Raw genomic sequence first — 23670 nt, 5'->3', positions numbered from 1 at the left:
ATTGTTGCAGGGCATTGAAGCGATGTAAAAACGTGAATCCTCACTTTCACAGGATTTTGTCACATGTAAAGTATCTAATGACACAGATGACACACATCTGATGAAGATTTCCAAACATGATCTCACAGCTCTAGTAAGACACTTTACTGTCACTTTCATGTTTCATCATTTACAAATGCTCTCCAGCCTACAGGCTTTGTGTGCCTCCAGCTGTGCTGGTGGCCATTTACAGAGTGGTGTGTCTTTCTTTAGGAAGGCATCTTTGGGCATTCTCTACTATCTGTGGGCACTGTGAAAAGAACCGCTTAAAGCAACATTTGTTTAATAATTGCAGAAAGCCACAAGGTAATTTAGTGATAACAACATGAGAGAAATATAAGGTTTGAGGCATGACATGGAATGCTGTAAAAATAATGTGGAGGAGGCATCTTAATTAAGTAAGCTACGCTTCATACCATGAACAAAACAATATGAAAGGATTAGCCCTATAATTAACCAATTTAAACAGATAACGTCAAGTAACCCTTTAATTACTGGTCAAAATCGGATTATTAATGTGTATGTGAACACAACTTGATAAAGCTTCAAAGTTCTTATTTACTGTTAACTTACTAAAACTGCATAACATTCAGACAAAGAAATTGTGATCCAAAGAGGGTGTGGACAGCTGAGATTGCAAACTCTTGCTTACAAGAAATGTGTAGCTTTCTTTTATGGAGCAAATTTTAAGAGACTGTTACCAGATTTTGTAGCCCAATCATATTTGTTGCCATACAAATTACAGGCATTATGACAAAATCATATATAAAAGAGCCAAGACCCCACTGATTAGAAGCAATGAATAACTATATTCTAAATACCTGAGAGTGCTTATGGAATGCCATGAATCAATTGCATTCATGTTATTGGTTATTAGTAGCAGGTAAATAACTGATACCACTTCATCGTCAGAGGTTGAATCTCAGCCTCACAACCAATACTGACAAACCACTTGTCAGTCTATCCTACCCTGAATCCAGGAGTACCTTGGCTATCATTTTGGGAGTCTCTCTCTCTGAGTACGTGTAGAAGAAGTCTTCTCTGAGATGTGTGTTGTCGGCAGTGACGGCGGCGTGTCCGGGAACGCGGCTCAGGGTGACGGAAGTGTGTCCGGAAGAATGTAAGGCCTCTTCCTGCTGTAGACTCTTGGCACAAACATCATCCAGCATCACTTTAACACAATGCGCCATGTGTGGGACCAGCCCCCTAAATGCAGACCTCCAATCAAACTCCAAAACCTGCACCTGCAAAATAGGAGGTGAGCCAACAGCCAATTAATGCCTGAATGAAGAAGGGAATATTTTAACTGTTGCAAAATGATAATAAGCCTGAATGTCTTTGAATAATAGAATAAGGTATTACAAATCAACACATAGAATAGTCTCACCTCTGGCGTGTGGAGTGTTTCTGCTGTGGATTTCTTGCCATTTGTTGTCATGTCTGAATCCCCTCTATTCTTTTTCAAGATGCCTAAATTACCAAAAAAAAATCAAATCAAATCATGGCAGTGCAATTTCAACAGGGACCAACAATGATACAGAAACTCATGCGATAAAAATAAAAAAAAACAATGTGGTGGTAGTCTGTAGCATCTTTCAAATCTATGCATTGTTTAGCATGAATATTTTCACATCACACATAACATACTGTATCATATTATGTGTTAAAGGCCTGACTGAATTCCAAGTGCAGTAACATAAAAGCAACTGTATATAACTCAGAGCCAGATATGGGTCACACTGCTTCCATCTTCCCCCCACTAGCCAAAATGAGACAGTGACCGGAGTATAACTGTACATTCCCCAGAGGGAGCAGAAAAAGGCAGTACATGCGTATGGCGACGCCTTTACGAGACTAAATTTGGGGCTTAGATTTGATTTGAACCCAGATACCACAACCAACCACATATGGGGTAATTCCATGAGGGGAAATTGTGTGGATGTGTGGTGAGACGGGGGAATGTAGGGGGGTGAGATGTGAAGACAAGTGTACAGGATGTTGGGTTGGGTTGCAATTAAAAAGCGTGAACATGAAGGCCACAATTTCCTAATCAGAAGGCGAAGAGTGAGACCCCAGGCGAGGCAATTTAGCCGAACAAGACCGCATGGAATGGAAGAAGGAGGAAGCAGCAAGCGCATCACTTTTTGACCTTTAAGCCCATCTGATGAATTTCTGGTAATTAAGCCGTTTGATTGCCTGGAATTAATGATTTGGATAACTGCCCTTTAAAGGCTGTTTACCTCTCTGTAAATTGAGCCTTTCTGCAAGTCCTGTTTTTGTAAATGTAACCTTTATGGAAATTACTCCATGCACCAAAAGCTTTCATTTAACATCTCTACAGCGGCAGTTCAAAGGGGAGAGGGGAGAAGGATACGAAAGGCTTATATAACACCCAAGATAATTCCCTACTAAAATAACATTTCTTTAGACACAACTCAGATTTCCCGCTGGAACACGTAACAGTGTGTGTATGTGTGTGTGTGTGTTAGCGGGGGTGTAAGTGGACTGCTAAAGCCTGGAGGAGAGGCACAAATGCAGGGCTGTAGCCAGAGTTTTAGAAATACTGAGGTCATGGGTACAAGTCCCCCCTCTGTAACCCCACCACACTCACAGAAAGACTCTAATTGTCTAATTATTTGGATTATTAATACATTTTAACCCATTTTACTTATTTATTGTCTGTCTGATTATTTTCAGCAAAATCTAACTCCCTTCTTGATGGTCCAAATACTGTTTCAGAAGCTTATCCTCACTGTCAGGCAAAAACACTAATTATATTTGAATATTCTGTGGCCTTAAAATTGTGAATTTTAAGGATATTTCATCTAAATAATATTGAATCAGCCATGTATCTGCCATGTGTAATATGTTTAGATTGTAAAAGGTAAACTGTATCTCAGGATACTAAGACTTGTAGAAGAGAAGAGTTTTACCTTTTACACAGGGAGTCTCCCCTGTACAATCAATAAAGGTCATATTGGTGACCAGCTCCTTCACAATCCTCTCAAACCCCAGCAGGGTGCAGGCCAGCTGGGTTAACGCCCTCAACTGGTGGGAAGTTAAACTGAAGCTCCTGTTTTTCATGGGAAGCTCCATTGGCGCTGTTGAAGGAAGAAAAAAAAGAATGGAAAAGATGGATAAAAATAAAGAGTGCATATGCTTGTGAATGTATGACTGAAAGAGAGATAGAGGAGTGAGAGCTGCAGTACAGTTTACAGTTCAGTAAAGGAATAAACAATTTCATGAAAATAGGTTTTCAACCCAACCTCCCAACCTACATGCACTCATCAGAAAACACTCCTCCCCCCCTCAAGTCTTGCCTTGCACGGCACCTCTTATAAATATCGACCCATTCATGTTTTCCCAATACACCGCATAAACAAAGAGACAGTGAAAAAATATGCAAAACTTTTCTCCCCGAGAAGTCACACATGCACATCTTCCTCTCTCGGCACAAAACTTTTCTACCCCTAACCCGCTGATGACCCCCTTTGCAAATATGGATTTCCCATTTTGGAGGCTGCCAAAGCCATCACCCGGGGGATGTTCCGCATTAAGCTGGAGAATGGGCGGCTGGGAGATGCGTTGCCATACTCCCAGACACATGCACAAATACTTTTGTGTGTCCGCTTAAATGAGCTCCTCCACTGCAAAGGCATTTGGGAATGGATGAGCTCAGTATTAGCCTTGACTCTGAAAGCACGGAGATGATTGAGCGCTGGGAAGTAAAGAAAGAAGAGGGGGCCCCTTTTCCAATAATTGTAACATTATTGCTGCTAATGTAATTTTGCTATATTGTTGAACAAAATCTGACAATATGACAACACACTGTCCCCAAGGATGCCTGGTTTAATCATGCATGAAGTTTGACTCTGTATGTAGGCATGTGTGTGTATGTTTACATGAGTGTTGGTGTGTTTGCCGGGTGTGCACACGTGTGTTTATGTGCATGTGCAACTTCATTTGTAGAAGACACTTTCACACACATTTGCAGACACACACACATGTCAGTCTTGTAGGATAATTGCCACACTGCTACCAAACTCTGCGGTCACCATGGAGTATATTCTGACCTCAAGTTTGTTTGTGTTTGCAAGTCTAAGTGTATACATGCATTTATGTGCAAGTGTGTGTGCACGCGTGTATGAAATCACATGTGAATAGCTGTGTAATTATTTGGTGTGTGTTTGACTGTGTGCGTATGCATGTGTGTGTATGTGCGTGTGTGATTAAGCTGCATGGGTCTGCAGCTCCTCTGTAATGGGGTCCAGTGGGAGTCTGTGCTACAGAGACTACCTCGTTCTGCATGTGTACATGTGTGACCTGGCTGACACCCACGTGCCAGCCTCGTTCTCCAGCTTGCACATTCACGCACGCACCAACAATCATGTCTATTTCTGAAGTCACCAGCAAGTCAACATAGCTTTCCGTGCCTCAACGCGGGGGAAAACTAAAACTGTCAACAACTCAAGAGGAAACAATCTAAACCGGATGAGACAGGGACACATTAGAGAGAGCTGTATATTCTAATATATCCCCCCCCACAATCCCACCTTTTATTGGGCATTCATCTGAGCATAGCACCCATTAAAGGCGTACTATGTAACTTTTCCGCGAGCTGTAGTTCCAATGAGACAACCTGTAGGGGGACCGAAGAGGGAAAAGTTACATAGTATGCCTTTAACTACCACTTTATCTAGAGCATCACCTTTTCCAGAGCATCATCTCTGTCTCTCTCCTTAACCATTCATTCCCTCAACCTGTGACCCTATGACTGTTGTACTTGCTCACTGAGTAGACGCACATGACCTTGATGTTTAGCAATGCTCAGCTCAGCCTCTCATTGAGCTCTGCCACCCAGGTTATATAGGTATTTATAGTTGTCTCCCTAGCCAAATAGCCCTATAGCCATATCAGTGTAGTGCACAGCCATCTAAACCTCATTATACCTTTGTCACAACAGTGAGGCCAAATGGAGGCTCTCATAGCCGGTTGATGGAGAGGGTGTGCTTAAAAGCACCCAGGTGTGTCATATAGCGTAGTGCATGGCATGTCTCATAGACTAGAATAAGGAAGGGCACTAGCAGGCAGAAGAGTTCAACCAAAGGTCAATTTACTGAGAATCAATAAGGGAGGACTGGTGCTAAAGGCAGGGCAAAAATGATATGTTTATATAAGAGCCCCCCCATATGACATTATAGTGTGAGGGTGTTCTTGTAAACACAAAGAAAATCAATGGTTACTGTGATAACCATAAAAGCAGTACACATCTTATCAGAAGCCCTCAAAGAAAACAAGCATATGTCAAGCAATATGTCATTCAACACAACAGTGTGTGTGGACGGGGGGGGGGTTATGTCTTTATATGGAGCAGGAACATTGTAAGAAAAATTTCTGAAAATACCCAACTCTGCAAGTCTACAGTGGCCAGTCTCAGTTTGTAGCTTTCAACAATGACAACAATGTAACACAAAAGGAAAAAACAAACAGAGCAGGTATTTTTGGCGAGCCATCAGTCTTCTTCTTGTCTGTCTCTCCTGTGGGTTCCACCATCAGCTCCACAGCGCTCGCTCTCTCTCGCTCTCTCTCTCTCTCTCTCTCTCATACACACACACACACTGCTTCTGACTGGCAGCGAACAGAGAGAGAGAGGGAAGAGAGGAGGAGATGGGGGGGAAGGGAAGGGGGTGGTGGTTAGGGATGAAAACATGGGGAAGAGAGGGAGGGAAAGAGAGGGAGAGGCGGGATAAGGGAATTCCCTTAGCAGTTGTTATTGATTCCGGTGTTTACGGGCGAATAGTTTAGTGCCGTTTACAAAACAGAACAGATGCAGCCAGTGAGCAAAAAGGTAAACAATTGCTGTGTGGCGGGCTGCCAAATCCCCAGTCTGATGTATTAAACTCACAGTGAAGAGCATTTCCCCTTTGGCTGCACTTATTGCCACTTCATTTCCTCCTCACTCACATACACACTCTCTCCTTCTTGCCATCTCTCCTCTTCTCTGTGTCTCTCTCTTTCTCTCTTGTTCCCTCATTTATCCGAGAGGGGGGAAAAAAAGGAGAAGGACGTAGGGTGCTTTTTGCCGTCTGGCTATTTTCTGTCCTTCTCCGACCCAGGAGGCCCAGTTCTTCCAAACAGAGCCATTAGTAGGGGGAATTGCATGTGTCTGACATGGCCGAAAACCAATTATTAGACACTTTCTACCAAATGATGCCCAAGTCTTTGGGGAATGGGCAATCATGCAATAATTTAGCCACTGATTTAATTTCTCTCCAGCACAGCATCTCTCCCTCTCTCATCCTCTGTCCCTCATTTCCCTCTCTTTCTCTTATTTTGTCTCTCTGTAGTGTAAATCAGACCGATCAGAGGGGTGTTCTGCCTCTCTCTTACCACACTAGCCGACTGGCCTCTAGTCTCTTATCATGCAATCACAATATGTGAAGACGAACATTTCTACTTTTGTGCTGAGGCGTGTGTGTTGTACAACACCCTCTACAGGTGATGTAAGCATTTGGTTTCATTAGATACAGAGAGATAAAGAAGGGCAATTTCAGAAGGCAAGGCAATTTAGGCACATGGATTAAACAATTGGAATTCAACCTGCTTTACATATTGCATACAATTCATAAAACAAAATTATACAGATAAGAAAGTGCATAGTAATTAGTTCATATCTCTGTTTTTGTTAACATCCTAGAGGCTGTTGGCAGAAGTTGTAGTTGTTTCTATGTTTAGGCTTGAAAATATACTACATAATAATTTAACCAGCTGGAAATAAAAACACGGAACAGCTTTTGATATTGAAATACATTTCTTCATTCCTCATGAATCCTCTGACATCTATTTTTCAGATGATACAAGACTGATGTTGTAACTGATGCAACATGACAAACTTTAAATCTAAGTTCACAATAACACCTAAAATCAAAGCAGACGTCCTTGTCAAAACATAGTGCCCACATCGCCCATAATGCAACACAGCCACAGGCAGTTCTGTCAGAGATTCGGGTATGTGCTAATATCAGTTAATGTAGCCTCAAGCCACTAGCCTCAAGCAGAGACAAGGAGCAGGCTTCAGAAGTTTGGTAAGCCCCGTTTTTTTTCTAATTCCAAACACAGATTTTTCAACTTTAAACTTTTTAGACCCAACTGACATTACCTCAAGTTAAATCACTTGAGGCTAATTATAAGACTTTGCACAGCTCCCCCTGGAGCCACATATGGCTTTATACAACTTATTTTACATATGCAGTAGTACTCAAGTACACCTGTAAACAGACTTTGGTGTGTAAAATGTGTGCACTTCCCCTTTAAACAAAAGCATATAGATACTGAACAGAAGGACACCAAGTATTGACTTTTGTGGAACTCCACAGGGCATAGTGGTCTACAATTTAATCAAAAATGGAAACAAACTGTTTCTTATAAATAGAAACCAATGTAAAACTGTTAACGAACTTAACAGTCTATACTTAACAAATCACAAACAAAACATGCTTTAAAAGCAGTAAGAGTAAAACTGTTAAAGAAGTAGTACTACGGGCAAAACAGTGAAAACAAAGCGCCAACTGACTCATCACAACTCTTCCTGAAAGTTTCCCCTGCACACTGTGTGCTTGTCTTAGTATGCTGTCTGGTATCCTCATTGATACAGATGTTAACCAACATGCTCAAGGACTTAAATATCAAAATGGGCTGGTCTATCCCAATCTTGTCTATGTGTGCATGTGTATCTGTGGACCTCTCCATTCTTATGATGGGGCATGAGGTGTAATTCTATGGCTATTGAACACTTTTTGTTGCGCACGTGTTCTCTGTGTGTCCATGCCTTTTTGTGTGTTCATTGGGTGTCAAGCAGGGTCGTGTGCCTTGGGGTACGTCTGTGTATTTATGTGTGTGTATCTGAGGAGGCTATGAGCCACTGTGGACCGCCCGCTAGGCCCTGTGACAGCTGGGGTCCTCTTCGTCAGTTGCGGCCCACTGCTCACTCAGACAGCATTATTATGGGAAGCCTCCTGCTGCGATTCCCCAATACACACTCTGACACATGCACACACACATACATGCACACAAACCACACAAGCCCTGGTCTCTTGTGGCCCTTTCCCTGGGTGCTGTCCAACCAGGCCACAGCAGGGGCCACCTGCCCGTCACGGAAGGGGAAAGTAGCAATATTTGATATCTCCATTAACAAAAACGGAGGTGTAGTGGTGATGGTGGTGACAGAGACTGGCTAATTTTCCTCTGCTTTATGTTTGTTGTTCTGTCCTCCTCTCCTCCGTCTTTCTTTGTGGTGAATATTGCAGTGACAGTGAGATAGGGGTTAAGATTTCTGTGGCTTCCTCCACGTAATTGAACCGAGCTGGCTGGATGAAGAACATGGAGGAATGTATTGTCTTGATGGGAGCATTTCATTAAAACCCACTTGTTTAGTGCCCTTGTTTGCATTATTGTTTTCAAGCCCTATGCAAATAACACTGACTCTTCATCACAAAGTACTGGCTGCTCTCAATAAGCCAGCCATTTTTGTCTGTGCTTTCTCAATAGAAGGTGCCAGGAAAATGTTCATATCCTTGAGCTTTTCAAGAGTGATACACAAAAGCCATTGTGACCACTCGGAGGAAATGGGGAAACAAATAAATGGCAAGCATAATGCACATTCTCAAGGGCCCTGAAACACATTTTTCTGTGGGATTTCATTGAGGCCACGATTTAGAGAAAATGAAAACTGACACACACTCACACATTAACACAACCAGAGAGTGAAGACCCAGCTCTTCTCATTAAGATTAGTAAACCACAACTTGCTGTGTGTGGTAACTTTCTTAAACAAAGCCTTTTAATCATCTAGAAAGACAGGAAGAGAGCGGCATAAAAAGGCATCATACATAATTCGGAAAGCATCCCGCAAACACACATGCCCACGTGTACACAGACACAAACACACAAACCCACCTACCTAGCCCATAATTACACGGCAGCATGCAGGTGCACGTCCCTGGCTGACAGTGTGTATAAACTCAGGCAGATATGATCTAGTAAGGAGCTGCTCTTAATAAATATTAAAAAACGCCATTCCCAAGCAGCCTCAATCCCCACAAGAACCTCCAATGCCAGTCAGAGCCTTAGCCTAGCTATCTCGCTTCACAACAGAACCTCTTTCCCCGCTGAATAGGCTGCTATGCTTTCTCTAAGAAAGAGTTCAAAGAGCCAGAAAGGGCGAGGAGGGGAGGCGCGGTGGGGTTGAATGTGCTTGCTATACATGTTCTAACTCAATCCTTTTTTCTTTTTTTTTTTTATCTATAGGGAGCTGCCGACACCTTCATGTGGGGAAATTAGTAGAAGTGGAATTTAAATCAGTGGTATCAGAATGGGGTTGCACAGTGTTTGAAAAGAATTTCACAACCTCGACATCACCCCTGTGGTCGATTGTTAGGGAATAAATTGTATGTGTGTATGCAGAGAAGTTGGAATAAAAGCTTTTGATGTCCTACAAAAACACAGATCTCCTATTCATATGTATGAAAATTACTGACGCCATATGGAAATTTATTGATGCATTTTTAAATGGGAGGTATTAAATTACACTTGATCACACTATTTTCTAAGTAGGCCTGCAATTAGTGCACACACACACACACACACACACACACACACACACACCCCAACACAAAAACAGATGGACAGACATGTTCACATGACACATGCTCAAAGATTGAAAACACACATGCATGCAAACACATGCATACCCACCTACATAGCCACCCACACACACATCAGGGTGAAAGGAAAAAGGTAAAAACACAGTAACAATGCACCATAGCAAATGGTTTTTGCAGTGTTAGTGTTTCTGTACTGGTTTTGGGTACATGTCACAGCATGGAATTATTCCAACTTAATCTAATGAATATGCTGGTCAATAATATTTGTAATAACAAGCTACATTGTTCAGAGAAAAATTGCAGTTGTCTCTATGGAGAAATCTTATCTAACGCAACTTTTACTGAGGAAAATCATAAAGTTAGAGAATTTAGATGATTGCTTAAAAGTATTATCTATATAATCTATAATCTGTAGCAATTGTAAATTACAATATTTGCTTTATTTTGGCTGAATCCAACAAACACATGCACGCACGCACGCACTTACAGTGACATACACATGCAGACTTGGCCCACCCGCTCCCCTGCAGACTCAGTGAGGTGTGTTAGTAAGGTTTAAAGCCTGTATTGTTCCTGACCAGCCAACCTGTCTCGTACACTCCCCAGTCTCACTGCTCACCCCATTACACTCGGAAAACTACAGGAAAATGAGGAAGGAGAAGAAAAAGAAAAAAAGGAGGGGAAGTAGATGCTGGAGAGATGGAATAACAGAAAAGGGGGGAGAAAGGAATAAGAGGAAGAAAAAAAGAGGGCTGAGACCCTTCACATCTGTCTAGGCACAATGTCAGAGCTTGCCTTTGAGTCGGTGGGGTTAAAAGAGGAGGCAGATCTTGCCGTGAATGCTGTTAAATGGTTCAGTGGTTTGACAGTGGCTGATGCTACAGACAGCGCTGCTCCCCCGGGAGCCCGCACAGTCTCCCAGGCATGGCTCTTATCAAAATATACCTACCGCCTGCCTCTCCTGCAGAAATAAACAATAACACAGCAGGGAAGGAAGGGGAGATCTAAGGAGTCATTGGATGCATATGAAAATAGAATCACTTTTTAACTTTTTTTTTACCACTGTCATAATTGTCTTGACAATTATGGGCGTAGCATACAGTTTAGACAGTAAAGTGTGAAAGCAGATTATGCATTAATGTTCAAGCTCAGGCTCTTAAGGAGCCACAGGCGTTGGGTGGTGGATATGTGGGTTCTTAACCTTTTTTTGGGGGATTTGGGGGGGGGGGGACTTAAAACATGAACAACATAAAAATGTAATCCCAGTTGTAGCCCTCAAAGCAGTGTTGCAGCTGATAGACAAACACACACAAACACACACACACACACACACACACACACAAAACCAGCACGGGCAAAACTGCTCCATTTTACCATCATTACACAGCACGGGTCCCCCGCTCCCTTTGGAGCCGTGTTCTGCCTCCGGTGCTACATTTGACGGTTTGTTGAGCGGCACGTAGGTGTGTAGCCTCCGCCGCGTTACGTGATCAAACAACCCAACTGACGCATGGCCAATTATCCTGGCTGCCTCCTCTCATCTCACATTTAAGGAGAGGGAAAGTAAAAACCAGAGAGGGAGATGGAAAGAGGGAGATTGAGGGAGGGAGGGTGGGAAAGAGGGAGAGAGGGAGAAAAAGAGAAAAAGAAGGCTGGTGGCGTGTTTATCGAAGAATGGCAGATGTAAAAGCAATCTTCTACCCGTTCCACAGGGAAGCTGACATGTGCACCATATCTGAAAAAGTAAACAATGGCTCACACACTTTACATTTCTTTTATTGTGAATCTTTACCCTCAGAAAGACGTAAATAGGCCAATATGAAACAAACAAAGACAATATGCGGAAAATTAAATATGAAAAGTGACATGGCGTGTGAAGGTCTCTACTCTTCTCTTGTCTCAGTGTATAACATCACTGCCTCCTCCATGACAGTGACACATTCTGCATTAGTGACAAATATTAAAAGTACTAAACCATATATTTTTTTTCTCAAATATCCATGTGTGTTCGACAAGGTTGTGAGAATCTTGAGCCTTGCGCTTACTTCTGCATCAACTCTTTCTTGGCTGCATCGCTACTCAAACGTAAGAGGAAGGTAAAGATTCATCAATTCCCCTTCACTGTAAGATCATGAGATTGTGTGAAGGTGCTGCGCTGCCCTTGTTATGTTTTAATAAGAGTTTTATGGAATTCCTATAAAGAGAACAGCAGAGCTATGTTTATCTTGTTGTTTAACTGTGATTTAAACACGCTGTCGGCAGACCTCGGATGGGGCTCGGACCGTTCATCACAGTCATAGATAAACTATGCGGTAAATAGTGTGTAGAAGTGGTTTCAAATGAAGCCTTGGCAATGGAAATGCTGCTCTTCTCTTTTTGTTGGTAAAAAGGAAAGTGAGGCAGACGGGATAGAGGGCAGTAAAAAGAAAGCAATTACATTGGGAACAGGAGTTACTGACAATCACTTACAGAGGTCTTGGCTCTGCCTCAGATCACTACACACTACAGTTGGAAGGTAACAGGAAAGTTAAAATAGAGAGGAGGGAGGGAGAGAGGGAGAGAGAGAGAGAGAAGCGTTAGCCATCATTGGGTGATGAACAACAAGAAGTGGGAGGAGAGGAAAGAACTACTGTAAGGTATTTCCAACCACTAACCAAGGAACTATGAGAGCGAGGAAAGAATGTGCAGAAAGAGTAAAATCAGATTTTAAAATATATTTCCAAAGAGCCACTTACCTACGGTTGCCCGCGACCTGGCTGAATATTTCTTGATCTTGTTGGTGAGCGTGGTGTTGTCTCTCAGGGCCGTCTCACATTCTCTCTCTATCAGGGAGACCAGTTCTCGGGCCACAGTGCTGAGGTAGGCCTCATTAAGGAAACCCAGGATGGTGTGCGGTTCTGCTAGTCTTGATAGAACATGGAGCTCCTCTGTGAAGGCTTGGGTGAGAGCTGGGACCACAGAGCGGAAGCCTATAGCCAGTCTGTCGAAGCCAGTCTCGCCGCCTGGGCTTGAGCTCAGGGCAGAGAGCAGAAGAACCTGCACAGATCGGCTTCTCAGACCCTGGATCATTACAATCAAAATAATATATCATTGTAAAATCATTGGTATACTACTGTATCATGGATGATATCTTGGTACAGCAAGTTCGGTACACAATGTGGATCTGTAATTTAAGAGACACTCGCTAACTTATATGTTGAAACATAAATAGAAATGGAATATTTCACAAGATTTTTATTATTTTTCATCATAGTATTTTCACTATTGCACCGCACCTGGTAATGTATGAGCACCTCAGACTCAGGATAAAGAAAGAACAGCTGTTGCAGACAGTGGACCCGTTCAGGGACAGAAATATGTCTGGGTCCAGGATGGTTTGGGCTGCTGGAAGACAGCCGGTCCAGCAGGTGGCGGCGCAGCTGGAGACGCACATCATCCCAGGCCTCCTGGATCTTAAGGAATTCATAAAATCAAGGGTATAAGTGCAAAAGCATATTGATAATCAACAGCAACACATTAAGAGGGTATCTGAAAAATAATATATTTTTTTAAAGTTTTTCTTACTTTAAAAAAAAAAGAATTCTGGGATTTGGGGTGTTCTTTTGTGTCTCTGGTGCTTTATAAAAAATCCATCCATGCTGTTTTGAGTGAGATACAGTTTCTGAATGTGTCCTGCCTTCAGTCTCCGGGTGAGCTGTTCGACACGGCTTGTGACGTCACAAGCCGAAACGAGCTGGCTAACCGCAACCGTTAGCTCGTAGCGTTAGCGTTAGCATGCTAACGCTAATGCTAACGCTAGCATGCTACCTCGTCCTCAATAGCAAAGCACTGCTACAACACAGACAAGTTCACCATAATCTACAATAGAACTACTTACATGTGCGCCCTCATTTAGAAGTCTCCCAGCTAATCCTGCCTTGTAACTGACTGAAGTTGGAGAAACAGCCTTCCTTTTACTGTCTATGGAGCTAGCTAACTGACATAATCTACATCTGCGCTACTGCGCATGTGCGAGTGCAATCAAAGATAGTACAGAAGAAGAAGAAGAAAAGAGGTCTCACTCTGTAGCTAAAACAGAGACCAGGTGAAAAGAGGAGCTGCAGTAGTGAGAGGGAGCTGTGCAGTACAACAAAAATATGGTGTTTTTTGAAAATTAAACCATGTAAACCTATTCTGGTACAACCTTAAAATACAATTATGAACCTGAAAATGAGCATAATATGGGCACTTTAAACAATTCTCACGTGACCATTTGTGTATGCACTTCAATCATTCGTTCATTCATCGTTCATTCACAGCTTTTGTTACTATCACTAACACTGCAGCTCACCAAGGAAAAAAAACTTTGGAAAATACTGACTTAATTTGACTAACCCAGACTACCTGAGACTCACATTAGCTTCAGCTGAACTTTTGAATACATGTATTTTCCACAGAACGCGGACTGTGTATTTTGCCCCCCTTTACTTAAACTGAAAACGCTTTAGAAATGGATCTCTCTGTGGCCAGTATGAAGACCAGAAACACTTACACTAGGCTCGTTCGAGATAAACTGCGCCTCGCCTGTAAAGTGGACGAGAGCGGGCAGCAGCAGCCGAGGGCGGTGACAAAAATCCGCTCTCAAGTCGGACAGTTTCCAGCAGCCTTCAGGCTGAACCGGAAGTGACAGAAACACTGTGGTCCGATTCCAATTTAATAAAATGTTATCAGATCCATATATCAGCTTGTACACAGGTCTCCAGTTGTTTTAATTATGACAGAGTAGCTGTCAAAATGCTCTACATGCGATCTGATGCTGATTTTAATTAACAACACACTGTAGATGATCCGTAATCAGAACGGATTTAGTCTCTGACTTCTAAACATAACTATCATTTCCCAGCATGCCCTGGGTCCGCCTGGGTCTTACAGTCGGTGAAAAGCAACTGCGCTGCCTGCGTCTCAGAACTGCGGCCGCCTTGATCTCGTGAGGTTATCGTTGCCCACGTGTGCATGACGTCAGAGGGAGTCGGGATCAAGTCGGACACAAATCTAACCGGCATGCATTGGGCAGCGATCGCCGGTGATCAATTCTGCACAGACCTGGCTCATCTCAAAAGAGCCTAATGACCAATAATGCTTTCAATGTGCATATGGACATGTGAGTACTGTTTTAAGACATTTGTGAAAAAATGTGAACCTATCCTTTAAGTAATCCATGAAGTAATTAAATAGTGTAAGATGAACAGTAAGTCGACTGAATTAAAAATTGTACATTATATTACCTCGAATGAAGCGTCATCTCTGACTGTATGAACCAAGTGGATGGAGGAGGCAGACAGTGATGAGGAGGGAGACAGGGTACAGGGAAAGCAGATACCACACTGGGCAGACACATTCAGCAGTACTTGAAGTGTCATCTCCTCTTTCCCCTCCTCTTCAGACCTCAGGTACTGTTTCTGAGTGAAACAGAGGGGGAATAGAGAAGTTAATATCCTAAAACTGACAAGTCAGAACATAAATGGTCCTTATACAAAAGTTATGAAAATATTTTGCAGCCAAATCCAGGGCTGTATTCTTACTTGTCTTGTTAGTTACAGGGCTGCAGATTAATTAACGGATAGCTAAATGTAAACAATGGAATGTCAGTACAATTGGGTGGGAAACTGCAGATACTCAGCAATATTGGTGCAGATTGATGAAATCAATTAGTTATCAGTCTAGATTTCCCATTTCAGAAAGTTCATACAGTTTTATTATCTGTAAAGTATTTAAAATAAATATTACTATTATTATTATTATTATTATTATTATTATCATCACCACCATCAGTCAGTGTCATCATCACCCTGACGTATTACCAAAGCTCTGAAGAAATCCATGAGCTCTTGATGTCCCGTGGTAACAGGCCTGAAACTGTCGTGCGCTCTGAGGTTGAACCATTGCAGGCACTCTGAAGGGCTCGGTGAGCGCTCCCGGGAGTCTCCCATTTTGGCCTGGAGCTCCTTTAGCTGCTGTTCAATGCTGAGTGAAAGGGAAACACACTGTGTAAGTCTGAGAGTTCAGGACCATGAAACAGCATACATTACCAAGCTCAGAGCAGAAGAGTATAGCACTCAGCAAACTTAGGAAATTGAGTGGAAAAATACCCCCCTCACACAATTTTATGTTTAGTTCTGACATCAGAAAGATGAGATTTTAAGCCAAATTTAGTCTCAACTTTACAGTATTTTATGTTAGAAATCAACTGCTTTTACTTGTTTGGATTAGAGCTGGTCCATTTCATATTCTCCTACATGCCATGTTTACCAGCGCACAGCCAACATGTTCCTGTCAATATAAACTCTTCCATGACCCAGTCGTGCTTGGACATAGTGTTTGACTTTCAAGATCTGCTGGGACAGTGTCTTTATTTTGAAAGGAGACTATCGAGAGGTTAAGTACACCCCAATCATTCAAACATACCCGAATGACGATGCCACTGCTGCTGCACAACAAAAACACAGCAACAATACACACAACCAGCCACATTACAGTAATACAAACACATAGACACCATATCAAAGGTGCACACAGACCTACACACCGCATCATGTTTGGCTCTCGCTCACTCTCATTGACCGTGCCGTGAGAAGACAGCTACAGAAGCATCAACAGTAATGAACACAGACATCGATATATCAGTGTGTGAGTGTGTGCTAAGCATCTGGTGTGAAGTGGTGTTACAGGCATCTGAGACACACGCTTCTTTCCGTCTCACGTCTTACTCTTCCCCTTGACACACACACACACACACACACACACACACACACACACACAGAGACACACACACAAACAGAGCTCTTTTGATTTTAACAGACTGCATCAGCTATTCCGTTTCCCCTTTAATATGACAGATTAGAAATGACATCTTTGGGCTCGACATGTTTAGTCATTTCCATGCAAATCAATGCATATATATTTGGCCATGTAAGAGTGTGTGTGTGTGTGTGTGTGTGTGTGTGTGTGTGTGTGTGTGTGTGTGTGTGTGTGTGTACACCTACATACCTGCATAATTAAACATGTTATGGTGTTGTGAATGCTGCCATTGTGTTTATGTGTGACTGTGTGTTTGTTTGCCTGAATGTGCGTGTGCATACAGCAAAAGTAGGGCTGAAAAGAGCAAATCAATGAATTACAGTTCTGTGATCAAATAACGGTACGAAGTTGGTTAAATACGTCATTTTGGTCTCTGTGAACTTGAAATAAGCACTTGACATTAGACATTTTATACGCTACATGATTACATAATTAATCAAATATTCAGATAAATAATCAATAGATAATGAGAATATTAATTAGTTGCAGAACTATCTTGTCTTCCAAACTTACGTGTTAGTGTTAGTGTGTGTGTGTGTGTGTGTGCGCGCACGTGCGTGTGTGTGCGTGCACGTGCGTGCGTGCGTGCGCGTGTGTGCGTGTGTGTGTGTGCGTGTGTGTGTTAGCATACATGATACAGAGCCAAAGTGCCATTTCAGACAGCTCATTCCCTACCGCAGCTCTATAAACTGCCTCCTGCCTGCTCCTGGGCCATGAACGCATCCAGATGTCTTACAATGGCAAGACATTAAATAACCGTTCAATCTGACACACTTTCGTTTCAGAGGGGAAAAACGCAAGGGGATAAAATGTTATAGACTGTTGCAAAACCGCTATCCTCTAGGTTGAACACTGCCTAATGCTATCGTTTTCTCTCTCTTTAACTATCTCTTTCTCTTCTTCTTTAGGCAGGCCAGATGATGCATCTCACTTTATTCTTTTGACACCAACTTGCTGACTGACAGAAACCTTGATTATAAGGTGGGTGTGCTTTTGTGTGTTTGGAGTGATTTGATGCTAGGTAATATTGTTACACAAGTGCAGAACCTTCAAACCTCTCATTAAAATAGGCTTTTTTCGCGTGTGTGTGTGTGTGTGTGTGTGTGTGTGTGTGTTTCTGTGTTTCTGTGTTACTGTCTTTGTTCCTGCTTTTTCTATAAACATTGTATAGGAAAGATATTGCTTTAACTTGTAACAGACTGTGTGAGTGCAGCAACTCTTAACTATGCTTGCCCAAAGCTCACTAGCTGTAAAACACAGCTTCAGCAAGGTCAAAGCAAAAGCGGGCTCAGGATTGCTGACGGCACTGTGTGTAAAATTAACAGACACCACTTTAAACAACACAAAGGACTGTTTAGATGCTGGTTTGTTTGTGAGACCTCTGACTTTGCTTTCTCTAAGGAGAATATAGCAAAGACTTTCTGAGAAAATGTAGTTCTGGATACAGCATACTTAAAACAACAGTTTTACTTTCCTTTTTTATCCCTTAGGGCAGATAAAATATAAATAGAAGAAATATACATTCTAGAAAAAAAAATGCAAAAGTAAGAAATGTTCTAAATTTAATTTTTAGAATAGCTTTCCGTCATGTGCCATGACTTGCAATGAAACCCTGCTGTAGATTAAATGGCAGCACGGAGCACTGTATGTGTGTTTATAGTACGTCATAAACATGGATGTTCCTTCTGGGCTCCACCCCAGGACTTCACATAGACAGCAGGTTTCAAATGGGCTTCCATCTGTATAGCTCACTCTGCACCGACTCTGACATTCATTAAAAACAGAAAACGTAAGTTGACTACACTAGGGGTATGAACTGGGTGGCTTTTCTCTTGTTACTCAGTTCTATAACAGAATTGAGGTTTTTGATTTCAGATTAAGCTTCCTAGGACATCAACCTTGATAGCGTGAGACTCCGCGAGGTGTTAGAGCAGTCTCTGAGACTCAATTTCGCAATATGTGGACTCGACAGAAAGAGATTGTTGAGTTGAAACCATAGACTTAGACAGGTAGGAGAATGGCTTCTGGGCTTCACTCTCTAGTTCCACTCTCCATCATCTCACTCTTGCCTTCACTCAACAAAACAATGTACTCTAATGGCTACAGCAACAGCACTTGCCTCTTCGGATACATTCTCACGCCTCGCCTCCACAGTTTTTCTCTCTCTATTTCCCCTCTTTCTTTTCTCTGTCCTCAAAACTCTTACTTTCCTAATTTTCTTTTCCTTACTCTCGCTTTTCAATTACCCCTCCTTAGGGCCTTGTGCTGTAAGTTATAAAGTCAATGTGGATGGTCTGTGTCAAGAAGTCCATCCAGCTCTCTACAATGTTGCGACCTTTTGCCCGATGGTGTAAAAGCTACCTGCAGCCTAATCAACTTGGCAGGATTAGCTCCGAACCTGATGACTTCCACTGCCAGCAGCTCAGATGCCGAGGAAAGAGACAGAAAGAGAATGAGACAAGAGGAAGGTTAAAATGGATAGAAAACAGAGGAGTCTCAGAAAATAAAACCATTCAACTATCTGAGTAAAGACGACAATGGACGAACCCGTAATGGCAAAAACGCCGAAGCAGAACTCAACAAAAGACCCGGAGAATGACAAAAAAGAGTCAGAGAAAACTAGGAGGAAAGGATTCTTTAGGCCTCTTGACAAACATGTCAATCATCTTACCCTAACTGGCACACACATACACACACTTGCACTTCCACTGCTGAACTGAAATCTAATTGTTTTTCAGAGCGGTCTAGCTAGACAGTCGACACCACAACCGCCCTCCCCCCCAACCTCCACCACCGCTGAGAGAGAAAGGGAACAACCGGAGGTCTTTTATTAGATATGATGGCACATTTCACAGCTCCCTGACTTACAGAAACCCAATCCTGCGATTAGTCAGCGCTTTGACGTTATCTTAAGTTCCTTGTCAGAATTAATTTAGTGTGGGTGGGCTGCTGTGGGGCTGTCTGTCTGTCGCGCTCCGCTCGCCTACAGGAGGTGGGGGGTTCGAGGCAACGGGGGCAGGAAGATCCCTTTCAAATAAACCCCAGCTCCAGTCAGTGCCAAACCAGCCGCCTGAGAACTAAATATCTCCTCCATCAAAGGGCCCCATTCTGTGAGGGGAAAGGCAGTGAATGGGCTTGAATGAACAGGCTGAAAACAGATCCCGTCCTGGCCCAGCCTGTCGCCCACTTAGTGCCCTCAGCCCTCAACCCCCCAGTCACCCAGCCCAGCCAATGATACCGGAGAACCGATACAGCTGATATAACTTAACACACGTGTCACGCACAGCTAAACACAAAATCAGCTACATACTGCAAGACTACAGATCAGTATTTTTGTTCATTGAGAAGGAACCTTGTACGATATGTTACTGTGGCAGGCTTTCAACTCCACCTGCTTGCACACTTACATTAAATCCTGATTATCAGAAGCACTCACACACACCCAGAATCAAATTTAAAAGTATTGATATTGTACCCTGATCAAGATTGGCAGGTGACTAGTGAGAGCCATTTGCCTTGCCAGTGTGAAACTAGAGCCCTGTCTGCAGTCTCCAGGCCTGTGCTGACACTTCATTAGAGGTCTTTTGCAGGTAGCCCACAGCTCCGCGGCCCCACTCCCCACCCGACCCTGAACCACGCCACTGTCCCATCTGATGAAAACTAATGGATTACAGCGTTTCAATTTGGGGGAGCCAGCTCCGTTGTCAGCCTATCTTAATCTCCTTCAATTAGGATGCAGCTCTTAGGCAAATCTCTGACATCTGAGAACTGGGAGCAGGCCAGTCACTGTGACCCATAAACAGGTTGAAGTCCTTCACGGGTGTAGGCAGCTCTCTCTCCTCCATCTCTCGGCTTCCCTTTCCTTCCCTTTCCTCTCCTCCACTTCCGTAATTTGTCCCCACGTCAATTGGGCAGCAGGTGAGTGAGCTGTGTGTGTGTGTGTGTGTGTGTGTGTGTGTGTGTGTGTGTGTGTGTGTGTGTGTGTGTGTGTGTGTGTGTGTGTGTCTGCAGCCCACCCTGGTTGAGGCGAAAAAAAGGCCTTGCAAGATTTTGTTTGCCTGGATGTGTCCCGATAGTAAAAGAGCTGTCCTGAAGTAGTCTGGGAGGAACTTAACTGCAGCCTGACAGACACTGACCAGTGGTCCCCCACAGCGAGAGGAGGATTGCCTTATTTTTAGCCCTATTCTCCATTATCTGGATGCTTTGTTCTCATAATGGTTATTCTACTCCCATCTGTAGGAACACAAAATAACCCTTTAATGCTTAGAAAGCAGAAAAATGGCCCGGCCTTCTGTAATAAGCCTTGAATTACCTACCCAAGGGTTTTCGTTTCAAGATGTGGAATCTTCAATTATTATGTTCCCATTTGGAAGGAGGAAGGAAAGAAAGGAATAGAAGGGGAGGGAGACAGAGAGAGAGAGAGAGAGAGAGAGAGAGAGAGAGAGAGAGAGAAGGGGGAAAGGATGGGTCCCAGACACTAATGGTGCCAGAGTGAGGCTTTGTTCATTTGCTACATTTAGCCTGTCCTTCATCATCTGCCCTCAGCCTCACAACGCCACAAACGATAAAAGACCTGAAATATAGATTTCTCCCCCCGTGTCTCTCTTTTTATCAGTCTATTTGGGCTCTCCAACTATTCCCATCAGCCATCATTGACAGGCGTCTATATTTCAGTCTTCGGTGACAGTGCGCAGGAGATGAAAAATCGGATTTAAGTTGCTACACTGCATTTTTTCCTATAACACATGATGACAAGATTGTTCCAGTAATTAATGAAATTGAACCACCAAGAAATATTATTTTTTTAGTTTATGTTATCAAATACTAATAATGTTTGGGAACACTAGATTCATAAAGAGGCCGTGATTCATGAATCTCAACACAATCATCTCAAATCAGCTCAACCATGGACAAACAAACTACATTTACATGCACATAAAGAACCAGGTATTTTTCAGGTGTGGAGCCAGTTGTAATCAGACTTTGGATTTAATAACTATATGTTAGATACAAGAAGACACAGCTAAAGTAATGATCTTTCCTTTCATTCCTCCGCACTGCTGCCATAGTGGCACTTTACCTGTCATAGGTCTGTGTACTGCATCTCAAGTAAATGGCCTGTTAGAAATCTGCATATAGGGTCAGAAAATCAGAGTTTTCCCCCCGGCATATTTCTGATAGTTGTGTTAATCCTTTTACTCTAACTAAGTAAATGAGACAGAAATTAGGGATTTCTTTCAGTTGAAAACAAATCTCTTTATTTGACATGAAAAGTTTCAATATTGTGATGTTTTTGAAAGCAGGCATTTTCAGAAGTAATTAAATTGACCAGTCACTCCTTGAATGAGTCTGCAATATATGTGTGTGTGTATATATATATATATATATATATATATATATCTTTTAAACACTGATGCTGTTACTCCAAGTGTGATTGGTAAACTGGACATATTCATTATGAGATAAACATGATAAAACTATGTAGAGTGATAAGGAGAAAGATAGAGTGGCAGAGAGAGAAAGAGAAAGCAAATCAGACCTTTTAATTATGGATTTTATATTTCTACCTCTGCAACACTGCTGATATTGCTGCCATTGTAAACAATGTTAGTTTACACTTTACTTTGAAGGTATCTACATAAGAGTGACATGACACTGTCATGAACGTGTCATAAACATTATGAACAAGTCATAAATGTTTATGACAATGCTTCTGTCAGTAAGTGTCATTCGGTTTTTGTCATGACGAGTTAGGGTTAGGGTTAGGGTTCATGTTCATGTGTCATGTGTTACTGGTGTTACTGGTGTCTTGTCTGTCAGTCAGTCAGGTGGGTCCTCTCTTTAAAATGATTCCTGCTAGTGCCTGCACATAGTCAGCATAAATAAATCAGAGACCTTAATCTTTGGTACAGTATGAACAACAACTTCCACAGTGAGAAGCAAAATAATCCATCAAGTAAACATAAAGCTTTTATTTTCTTTTGTCGGAGTAACTGTTTAACGTTCATTTCATTTTGACCAGTGTTGTGTTCTCATAATGAATTACACATTATATTGCACTCTGCTTCCTGTAATTCACCTGCAACGCACAGAAAGAAATGGAAGGCCCTTCCAGGAAATAATCCCTCAAAGAAAGTCTACTTTAAAAACTTTACTGTCACATCCGTGTCTTCTTATTTGGGGCGTCTTTATCTGCTGGGACAGTATTTAATTTCAATCTGGCTTTGACATTATAAAGTTGAAATTCCCAAAGTGATGTAAGAGTGGTTGGAGGGGACAGGTGAAAGTCAAAGAAAAGTGTCTGAATGACATATAAGTCAATGCTTTTGCTACTATGACTGACCTGTTGGCATTGAGATTGAGTTTCTCCTCGGTGTCTTTTAGGAGCTGTTCAAAGTCCAGCTCACTGGAAACCCCTGGAACCAGCAGCTCCACAAAGGCACGGTCTTCAGGAAAATCCCCCGGCCACTCCATACTGCTCTGCAGGGAAAAGGAACTGGAGAGAAAAAGAGAAAGGCAACCTTACTGAATAACATTAGAAACACTCCACATGACATGTACCAGTTCATAAAGCAAAATAATGAGAAAGACAGCACTGGTGTCAGGATTAAATCAACAGCTTAGGCTGACATCAAATAACAGAGATCTGGAGTAGTATTATCACAGCTGTCTATCAAGGAAACTGAATACACACACACACACACACACACACACACACACACACAGCCATGTGGACTATAATAATTTGAAATTTCTTCAAACAGGAGTCTTATTAGGAGGCACAAATCAATTGCCCCTGAAACACCTGAAACAAAAGGAAGCTTATCATCAACTAACACGGTTTCTTCCAGTTCCCCTCCTCTTTCCTCAGACAATCATTTGCAGTAGCAGGACCCCTGATCAAAATGCATTGCATCAGCCTCTAACCATTTCCACTCACTGACACAACAGTGAGTTCACAAAGCAAAAAAAAAAAAAGACCAAATAAATAAAAAAAGAGGTGAGATGCTCTTCAGTCAAGGCTTTAAATAAACAACTCATCTCCTCACGTCGCTGCCACAACTGAGAGTCCCCCCCCCCTACCCCGTGGTGCTTAACGCTCATGCTAACAGCCAATCCCACGTCGGTGCCG

The 23670-nt window shown here is 42.5% G+C and overlaps 1 protein-coding gene across 2 annotated transcripts in view; it reads right to left on the bottom strand.

Moving 5' to 3' along the window:
* kiaa0825 (KIAA0825 ortholog) overlaps positions 1-23670 on the bottom strand; it is a 128148-nt gene that overhangs the window by 101094 nt on the left and 3384 nt on the right. For both annotated transcript variants that reach the window (XM_078250487.1, XM_078250488.1), the window contains exons 2-9: positions 22882-23034; positions 15542-15704; positions 14966-15139; positions 12977-13153; positions 12437-12761; positions 2973-3140; positions 1427-1509; positions 1026-1283 (exon numbers count right to left, since the gene is read on the bottom strand). In XM_078250487.1, coding sequence (XP_078106613.1) covers positions 1026-1283; positions 1427-1509; positions 2973-3140; positions 12437-12761; positions 12977-13153; positions 14966-15139; positions 15542-15704; positions 22882-23012 — 1479 coding nt within the window. In that variant the 5' untranslated portion in view covers positions 23013-23034. The remainder of the gene's footprint in view (positions 1-1025; positions 1284-1426; positions 1510-2972; positions 3141-12436; positions 12762-12976; positions 13154-14965; positions 15140-15541; positions 15705-22881; positions 23035-23670) is intronic.

Source organism: Sander vitreus, chromosome 5, assembly GCF_031162955.1.
Source record: "Sander vitreus isolate 19-12246 chromosome 5, sanVit1, whole genome shotgun sequence".
Taxonomy (NCBI): domain Eukaryota; kingdom Metazoa; phylum Chordata; class Actinopteri; order Perciformes; family Percidae; genus Sander; species Sander vitreus.
Note: the sequence above shows the minus strand (reverse complement) of the source record. Positions and strands in the feature narration are given on the sequence as shown.